Here is a 9,776-nt window from a genome sequence, read left to right on the forward strand (position 1 = left end):
AAGAATATTCAGTACAATATGTATCGATAAATCAATGTTTTTGACAACACAACTATCATATCCAGATTGATTTTAGAAAGTCTGGACAGCAAAAAACAAACAAACACATATAGTGCAATTTTTGAAAATCTATTCCAAACCTCATGTGGAGGCATCTGAAATGTGAATCCAATCAGATTTCTACAAATGCATCTCGGGCTGCTCTGGTCGCTCAAATATGATTTCAAAGTAACATAAGGATAAAAAGATTAAAAAAAAAGCAAAAAAAAAAAAAAAAAAGGGCAGCCAGCTCACTCAATGTAAAAGTCCATGGCACAGGCAGGCAGTCCAAAAAATGCATCCAAGGCACTCTGACTGTAGTTGTTTTTTATCTTTAACTATTTGCCCCATCCTCACAGAGCACCTGATTTTTTACAACTAACTACATAGTGCCTTAACCCATTGCAGCACTCCCTATTTTGTTTTTCCTCATTATCAGGTGTCAAAGTGTCTTCTGTACCACTTGCAAAGCAACAATTTCGTCAAATCCAGAGTGACGGAAGTGCTGAGCAGAATCCATGCTGCTACTAGCAGAGCACCATGAGGGACAACATAGAGAACAACAGTCTGTGAACAGACGGCAAAATAAATTGTCTGCAACTGTCATGTTTGTTTGGAGGGCGTCTCTAGCATAGCTACGTAGTTAATGACACCTACGTTGTTTCCAAAGCAACCCATGCAGATAAGTTGGTGATGTCTGGACCATAGACTCTATAGACCAGTGTTTTCCAACTGGTCCAGCCACTGGGTCCACATTTCTCCCTATAGCCATTAGTTCAAGGTCCCACAGTTTAATATATTCAGCGTCATACTTATGTTTGGCCATGTTGTTGAGCTAGTTTGCTGTCTCCGTTCAGTAGCTGTCAGTTAATCACTCACTCTACAGCAGGAAATGGCACTTCAAAATAAAAGCTCTGTGTCGGAAATTCACTGCACTTCAATATAAAGTGTGTTTTTTGAAAACTTGAAGCTTTAGTAAGTCACTTGCAGCCCATTCAGAATGGCCTTGCTTCCCACTTTCGGACCACAACCTACCAGTTTGGAACCACTGGTGTAGACTGTTTCATTGAAATTGCACTGCCTTGTTTAAGTTGGGCCAGTGGTGCTGCTCACGATTGAGTTTGGCGGGTGTATGGAGGTGACCTAAATGGCTCTAAATGACGTCACCAGTACAAGATGGCAGCGCCCGTCTCCCAGATGTTTTGGCTTCATTTTCATGTTCACCGTCTTTAGATACAATCTATGATTTGGACACACAAATCCGATATAACCACTTGCAAACAAGAACGCAGACAGTCTGTCTTAAAGATCTGATTTGAGAACTGATCTGATTTGCCTGAACAGGACCTCACTTATCATAGCTCTGTGAAATAAAACATATGTAATTGGGTCTTGTTCAGTTACTCACCTGAATTTGCTTTGAAAAACCCCAAATGTAACACTGTCCCCTGACCTCAGGTTCACCGATGTGTTCTCTGCCACGCGCTGGCCGTTGACAAATGAACCGTATTTGGAAGAATCCTTTAGAGTCAGAGCCTGGGAATAAAATTCATAAAAGCAACTCATGAAACTGTCAACAAGCCATCTTACATCCTTCTGTTCAATTATTTATGTCTCAATAAGAAACCTATCCGCTCAATAAAGCCAAACATAGAAATGTATCCCTGGCAACCTTAAGTGTAGGAACAAATGTGAAGAACTTCAACCTCGTCTAACACGCTAAACAGAAATAAGACTGTTGTGAAATGTGTAATTTTGATTCCTTTGAGTATCAACAGATAGTGAATCACTTTTGGACACTTTTATGGTACAGCAGGATTGTGAACTGATGAATTAAAATGCACACAGTAAACAAAAAAAAGAAACCCCAGAGGATTCTGACAAATACTGATGAAAAGAAAAATCTATCTTAGAATAATTGTTTTTTAATATGCAGTGACAACAAGGTTAATAATCCCTATGAGACACAAGACAGAAAAAGCAGTAATATTACACATTCTCTCAAAACAACAGACACCTTCACCCATAAAAAACATGACTGGCCTCAAATTTTACTTTTGTATTTTAAAATTGGATTTGTAGTTTCATGGTTTGTGGCTGATTCGCATTGTGGTATTACAGGGAAAATTATTAGCGAGCATTTATTTAATCATGTAATGCAAATGTACAGTAGGTAATCTAATTTTTGGGGAAAAGATCAAGAATGAAAATAAATAAATAAATAAATATAACATTTTGGAGAAAAAATAATGATATGTTTCTTACATCTGAATTACTGAAATTGAAAAAAAAAAACCAAAAAAACAAAATCTAATTAAAAAAAAAAAAAAAAATTCTTCCAGGTCCAGTCATTCCAGTCATTGTTGTTAAAATATCACTTGTTGCATGTGTTATTATTCAAGAAAGGCTGCATGGTTTGAAACTAACCTGGTAGGTAAGTGATAAAGTACTTTTAATATTTTATTTTTCATTATATGATCATTTAAGGGCAATGCTTTTTAGTAAAATGTCCTGTATGTATTATTTATTATTTTATCTATTTCTTGGACAGATTGCATTTGTTTATCGTAGGACAGAATACAACGTTCTTTGTCTGAAATGTAATGTTATAGTACATGTAAGAAACTATATATGTTCTTGTCAGATAAATGTTTTATCACTGTAACTGTAATTTTGGACTGGGTACTTGTATGTGTATGACACAATAAAAAACATATTTAACAAACTACTGGACATATCAAATCTCTGAGCAGCCACTTTATAAAACTGGGTGTTGCAACACCTGGAAGTGACAGCAACTTCATGTTTTGTTTCAGTTTCATTTATGATGAACTAGAGCACCACCTTCTGGGCAGAAGTGGTATCACACACAACTTGCTTCCAATTTAAATCATATTACTCTCATCTACTTGGCACACTATTAGAAGATAGTGGTCAATTTAATATCCTGCAAAATGTTAACACTCATATGAGAGTATCTGCTATAGAAACTGTATATGTTTTTAACACTTACATAAGCAAACAAATTGCAATGTGCTTGGAATAAACTGAGCACATGGATTGACAATAGAGAAATCATTTATTTATGTTGTTGGATTTCTTTGAGCAATATCTGTGGATGTTTTAATTTTGTTTCGTTTTTTCTCTCACCTGGTCAGTAGCAGTGAGGTGAGCGTGAGCCCTGCTGATGGACTGGTCATTGTGGAGGAGGATGTCACAGTTCTTGCGCCCCACCACGTACTCCTTACTGGAGAGGAGATAGTGGGTCTCACCTGACAGCAGGCAAGTTATGGATCTTAGAATATAAAAATCACAAACAACCAACCTAACTGTGGTTTTACAAACTCATCTATTTACACGGCAAGTTGTAAAAGAATTAAGTGCGTGTGACCTTATATGAGTGCCAGTCCTCTCTCCATAAACCTGTTTCACTATGCACTAGAGCTGGCCAATATGTGGTGTCTGGCACTGAAGTGTTGGTGGCAGATCTTTTAAGTCACGTGGGCTGTGAGGCTGTGGGTAGGGATGCATGATAATGTCGGCACATCATTGGTATCGTCCAACATCAGATTTAAAATATCAAAATCAGCCAACATGCTTTTTCTTGATTTGCACAATAAATAAATATTACATACACTTACAAGTATTGTATTTCATGTCTCCATCTGCTGGTGGGCCATCACGATAAGAGTATGCATGAATAATATGATGTGAATTCCACTAGAGAAGACACTTGATAACTAAAATTAGGTGAGGAAAAAAGTGGATACATCAATATTGGATGACAGATTAGTTGTTATATATCAGTGTATCACATATTGGCAAAACATCTAATATCATGCATCCCTAGTTGTGGAGTACCAGCACGTCCTACAGATGCTCGTTCAGATTGGGATCTGGAGAAATTGAAGATTAGGTCGAGACCTTGAGCTGAGCAGTTTTGCGGTGTGGCATGGTGCACTGTCATCAAGGAGTGCTGTTGTCATGAGGGGAGGTACTTGGTCTGCAACTGTGTTTGGGTAGATGGAGTGCATCAAGTGGCATCCACACAAATCCCAATGTTTCCCATCAGGACATTGCATTGTAACCAGATAATCAGTGATGTTCACTTCACTTGACAGTGGTTTTAATGTTTTGCCTGATTGGTGCACATAACCACATTGTGCCAACAGTGGCTTGTTGCACGACAAAGATTAATCTAGTCTGCATATCGTCTTTCAGGGAACAAGAGGCAAGATGTAAAATTCCAAGTTCAGTAGGGCTGCAACTAACTATTATTTTCAGTCCAAAAAAATATATAAAAAATACTGTATATACCGTAAATAATGTATGTAATATTCATTCATTGTGCAAATTAAGAGAAAGCAGACTGCATTAATTTTATCAGCTAATATCAGCCGATACTGATGACGTGCTGACATTATCGTGCATCCCTACCCTCAACCTCACAACCCACAAGACTTCAAAAATCTGCCACCAACACTTTGGGGCCAGACACCACAGGACACCCCCCAGAGGCCCTTGGTCCACGGCTTGATAGAGCAGAGCCTGTTGATCAGGAGAACCTCTGGGGCTCTGGCACGTCCCACAAATGCTCGATCTGATTGGGATCTGGGGAATTTGGATGCCAGGTCGATTTATATAACAATACTCGTCGAGAATTGTATTTTAGAAATGGTATAAAAGCACCAACCCAATGAGGGATTTGACGTTTTGTCTTGTCAATCATTCTCATGAAAGCTGGCATTTAATTTTCTGTTGGCATCTAAAATGTGATTCTATCATTTCATTCGAAAAAAACATTAAATCACTGATTATGATATTTACAAAGATAATAAGTCCTGCACTGCATGCTTCATCTTCAAATACCTGAAATGTCATAAATATATACATAATATACATATGAGAGTAACTGACCGTGTGTGTTACTGCTGGATATAAGTTTGCTCTCATCCCTGTTTTAAACAATGTCATGTTCAGGTAGATTTAAACTGCACATGTATGTTTACAATACAACATTAAACAAACATCCTTAACTTGTGACGTTGACTGATATGCCTGCAGTATAATTACATGACTAACCAAAAGTTAATCACTCCCACGCAGCCCAATAAACAAAATCATTGACATCTCGCTCAGTTCATTCCTGTCTCTATCCTTAGGTGTTTAATCATACCGTTATCAAGGCGTTAACTTCAACATGCTAACTGTGTGTTTAGCTAACGTTAAGATGTCAGCCACGACAGATAAAGTTACCTCCAGGCTCCAGGGGTGTCAGTATCCACATTTCACTGCCTTCTGTTGCCTGTTTATTGATTCAAACCAGCGATAAGTCACGAATCAGGCAACTTTTTAAAACTGCAACCAAATTTACAGCAACTACCATAAAGTGGACATTTACAGCGCGCCACTGTATGACGTCACAAGTCTGCGACACAGCTGTCTTTTCAAAATAAAAGCCAAAGCCTACATCCATCAGGTGTTCTTAAATCTTTTACAAATTATGACGGTTATATTGTACATATTTGAAGAAAGATATTGACAATAGGCTTCGTCATGTGTCCCTAACACTCACTGGTGCTCTACAAGACGAAAATATAATCATTTAAAATGGCAAAAGTAGTAGAAAGTGCATTTTTTCTCCAGTATGTTGTCATTTTCATATCAAAAAAACTCATTGTGGTACTGGGTAGTACTTGGATTGTAGATAAACTGGGTTTATTACTTATTTATTTAATTGGGTGGTAAATAGACTGGTTATAGTTGCATATTAGTCGTAAATATATTTGGGATTTTGTTGAAATGACATATGAGTTAAAAGAAGGGGTAGCAACCATACCTACTCTTTTTGGACACTGTTATCTTTGTCTTGTTTGCTTTTATTTTATCTATTAATCTTTTTAATAAAGTATTTCATTCGTTTATAACAATACAACAATGAACTAAAATTCCATACATTACACAGACAAACACATCTACATGCACTCACACACTCTGCTTGCTCAAATATCAAATAGAATACCATTAGACCAAATATTTCCCCACATCATTTACAATTTCCTTTCAGGTAAGGCCTGCATTCCCTGCTTCCAGGATGTTCATGTCTGGTTCCAAGAGCTCTTCAAATGAACACAAGAAGTGTGTGCTCTAGAGAAAGGATCAGCACAAACTTCTTGTGTTTAGAAATGTACACAGTTAACATTAGTGTAAATTCAAAGTTAATTATAGGCCCAAAAATTGCATTACTTTCACAGTAAACATGTTAAAGTACAGGCCATTGTTACAGTGTAAATTCACAGTAAATTTACAGGCCCAAATATTGCATTACTTTCACAGTAAAAATGTAAAAGTACAGGCCATTGTTGTAATGCATGAACAACTAGATGCTGTAATTCTACAATTACATACTGTAATACCACAGGAATTCATTGGTCATTGCAGCTGTGAAGTTCCAGTATACAGTTGTAAGTTTACAAAAAAATACTGTAATATCACAGCTGTGAAGTTACAATAAGTTACTGTGAAGATATTTAGCAGTAAATTACTGTGAAGCTTACTGTGGAAGTCATGCAATATCTGGCCAGTAATCTACTGTGATTTTACGCCGAATATTTTTACAGTGTAAGTTAGTCTTTCCAGACCTATAAACTCCAAGAGCTCCTATATCCACATTCTCAGTGATGGGTGCATACTCTTCAAACATAATAAGAAGTTTAGTCTGTTTCGATGTTTGTATAAAGTCCCCTGGGTGTATTTTTTGCACACAGAGTTTTCAGCAAAGGGGTTCTTGGCCTGAAAAATGTTGAAGATGCCTGACTTTGAGTGACATTAATTCTTCTATATGTTTGCAAATACTGATTGATCAGCCAAATATGTTTATAATAGCAAAATGTTCTGGGTTGACGTCCCCTGTCTGACTGACATTACTTAACTGAAGAGCAAGCAAGTGACAGAGCAATTATGGTAAATTGGCAAATAACAAACAACGCACTTGACAAAAACTGAAATTGGACATACATTTTTATTTAATCTTAAAACATGAACCTGCAACAATCCAGACATTCAGACAAAGTCATCAACAACAAACATCAACAACACAATTTCAAAATGTGAAATTATACATATAAACAGAGTTAATAGATAATTTCTATGGCAGTTATTTGCAGATTACGTTATAAAATTCAGTACAGTTTCGTATGTCATAAACCTTCTGATAAAACAAAACCAGCAGTCTTTATTGACTGAATCCATAATATACATCACACATCACTATAGGCCTATTGATTTATTTTTAATCAGTTGTTAAATTCAAAACAGAGGATCATTGTCAGATTTCCATGGCTGGCCTGCAGCTGGTCTGAGACGGCCTTGTCCCCAGAGGCAGGGCAGTTTGTGATTGACTCTCATCACTGCGACACTTGTACAAGAGTCAGGCTTACGGATGATCTCACACCAGTCTGGATAGTCCACAGGTTTAGATCCACTGCGGGCAAGATCAAAGCACATCAATTTCAATTCAATTCAATTTCATTTATAAAGCCCAATATCACAAATCACAATTTGCCTCAGAGGGCTTTACAGCATACAACACCCCTCTGTCCTTGGACCCTCAGAGGGAAAACTCCCCCCAAAAAAACCTTAATGGGGAAGACAGTAATGACAACAGCTACAATAATTTTAGCAATAATATTTTGTCCTTTCAGGAGACACTGTTAATTTAAAGAACAAAAAAAAACTTACTAGTCACAGCATCCTACTCCAAACGGCTCCATGCAGACACACTGGTAACAGTCACTGGTTATCCAGCTCTCTCCTATCCCGTACACCTGTCCCATGTGTTCACAGCTCCCTGGAAATATCAGTTATTGAGACATATGTAGAAGAAGAATATGCAACTATACAAAATATATAATTTTACTTAAGGAGGGGTACATACCAATTAAATCATAAAAAATTGTCCTTTTTATACTGTTACATAATTACAGGCTACATGTTTTGATATTAATAATGCTTCAGTATTTAAATGTTGCAACAGGTTGACTACTTTATATACTGTTGGGTTGTTTATTATATAACTATGCATCATATTGCATAAACTGATCATATGTTTTGAATGGAAAAAAATCTAAATTTGTAAAGTAATTGTAATTTTAACTGTCAAATAAATGTAATAGGATAAAAAAACACAATGATTTCCTCTGAAATATAGCGACAAAGTACAATAAGTGCCTCAGAAAAAATTATTTAATTACTCTCTACCACTTGACATGACATATGAGTCTGTGGGATACATCACGTCAGCACACATACATTTACAGTACATAAACATGCTGCACCTTTAGTGTTGAAGAAGCACTCGCCACTGTTATACACAGAGAAAGATGGCACACTGGCACTGAGGAACATCAGTAGAGACAAAAGCACTCCTCCTGCTGTGTTTGCCATCTCTGAAAAGAAGCAGCACAAAGGTTAAAATAAAGAAAAACGTAATAACCACATGAGAGAAATACCTGATTAGTGGTCTTACCTGTTTCGGTTTCCCACTATGTGATATAAAGACCTTCCCTTTCTTCTCTTTCTCCTTCTCTTGCTTTCATCCACCGTCTTGTTGTTTTTTGACTCCCTCTTTCGCCCTCTACTCTTGATCTGATGCTCTGCCTCCCTGTGGGCTCAGATATTTATACTGAACCAGCGCATCTTTATCTCTTCTTTCTTCGTTGCTATTTGTCCACCCACCCTTGCCCCCCCATACATTAATTACCCTCTATATCTGCATGCACACATACAGTATACACACACACACACACACACACACACACACACACAAACAAACACGTGCAGACGAGCATTATTATTACAATGTTCGTCATCCCCTCTTGTGCTGCTTCACAGAAATGGCCCGAGAGTATACAGCGTGCACTCTTTCAGATAACATTTGTCTCAGGCGGTGGCTTTTGACCCTATCAGTAGATCTCGCCGGTGACACCATCCATACGACAGCCAGCCGGTGGCCTATTGTCCTCCACGCAGTGTGACCCCTTGACCCCCACACAACATCCATTCACATGTAGACGTATTTTATTGTGAATTACACTTAAACGATGCTTAAAAGCTCATTTGAAAATCACCAAGTTAGTTTTTTTAAGCTTGTTTTATTGTGAAAATGTTTTGTTTCTATAGTATTATTTAATTATCGTCTTTCTCTTACAACCAACTGATCAACCAACTGATCAACTGATCAGTTGGTTGTATTCATTGAATGAATACAACCAACTGATGATCAAATTCCCTGATGCGCATCAGTTGCTTAATTCAATTTCATTTGTTGTTAATGAATCATCAAGCTTATTACAGGATTCTTAATGTGGTTTTACATGATCCACTGAACTTAATTTTCCTATTAAAAGGCTTTGGCATGGTATGTTTGTGCGTCATTGTGGGTTTTACTGTCAGTAGCAGGGTGAGCGGCGTGACGTGTGAGGTCTTCTTGGTCCAACTGGAGGTTATTTTTGTGTTGGAGGATGGGTCTCAACGTCTTTGTGCTGGAAGCTGTTTGAATAAACCAACCTGAGTCCTCAGATAACGTGCTCATGTGGATATGCTCATGCACATACACACACATGAAAAGGCACACAAACACACACATTCTACTTTTAAGAGAAGCGGTGTTGCACATATGGCCTGTGGCCCAGAAGTGGCCTGCCAAGACTTCCAATCCGGCCCACCGTACTGTGAAA

General features: G+C 37.6%; 2 protein-coding genes across 3 annotated transcripts in view; both read right to left on the reverse strand.

Annotated features, from left to right (window-relative positions):
• nbn (nibrin) overlaps positions 1-5,473 on the reverse strand; it is a 24,256-nt gene extending 18,783 nt beyond the window's left edge. For both annotated transcript variants that reach the window (XM_033640679.2, XM_033640678.2), the window contains exons 1-3: positions 5,296-5,473; positions 3,190-3,311; positions 1,448-1,575 (exon numbers count right to left, since the gene is read on the reverse strand). In XM_033640679.2, the coding sequence (XP_033496570.2) occupies positions 1,448-1,575; positions 3,190-3,311; positions 5,296-5,326 (281 nt within the window). In that variant the 5' untranslated portion in view covers positions 5,327-5,473. The remainder of the gene's footprint in view (positions 1-1,447; positions 1,576-3,189; positions 3,312-5,295) is intronic.
• Positions 5,474-7,041: 1,568 nt separating this feature from the next.
• Positions 7,042-8,708, reverse strand: LOC117266426 (prostate-associated microseminoprotein). The gene is made up of 4 exons (XM_033641625.2): positions 8,567-8,708; positions 8,376-8,486; positions 7,780-7,888; positions 7,042-7,522 (listed from the first exon to the last, which is right to left on the reverse strand). Exons 2-4 carry the CDS (start codon positions 8,482-8,484, stop codon positions 7,348-7,350), a joined length of 393 nt encoding a protein of 130 aa, XP_033497516.2. The 5' UTR covers positions 8,485-8,486; positions 8,567-8,708; the 3' UTR covers positions 7,042-7,347.
• Positions 8,709-9,776: the final 1,068 nt, after the last annotated feature.

Source organism: Epinephelus lanceolatus, chromosome 10, assembly GCF_041903045.1.
Source record: "Epinephelus lanceolatus isolate andai-2023 chromosome 10, ASM4190304v1, whole genome shotgun sequence".
Classification (NCBI taxonomy): Eukaryota; Metazoa; Chordata; class Actinopteri; order Perciformes; family Serranidae; genus Epinephelus; species Epinephelus lanceolatus.

Coding starts and splice junctions, on each gene's coding strand:
- LOC117266426 (XM_033641625.2), bottom strand. CDS start 8,484: ATGGCAAACACAGCAGGAGGAGTGCTTTTGTCTCTACTGATGTTCCTC. Junction 7,889..8,375: donor GTGCTTCTTCAACACTAAAG/GTGCAGCATGTT, acceptor TGATATTTCCAG/GGAGCTGTGAACACATGGGA. Junction 7,523..7,779: donor GGAGTAGGATGCTGTGACTA/GTAAGTTTTTTT, acceptor TCTTGCCCGCAG/TGGATCTAAACCTGTGGACT.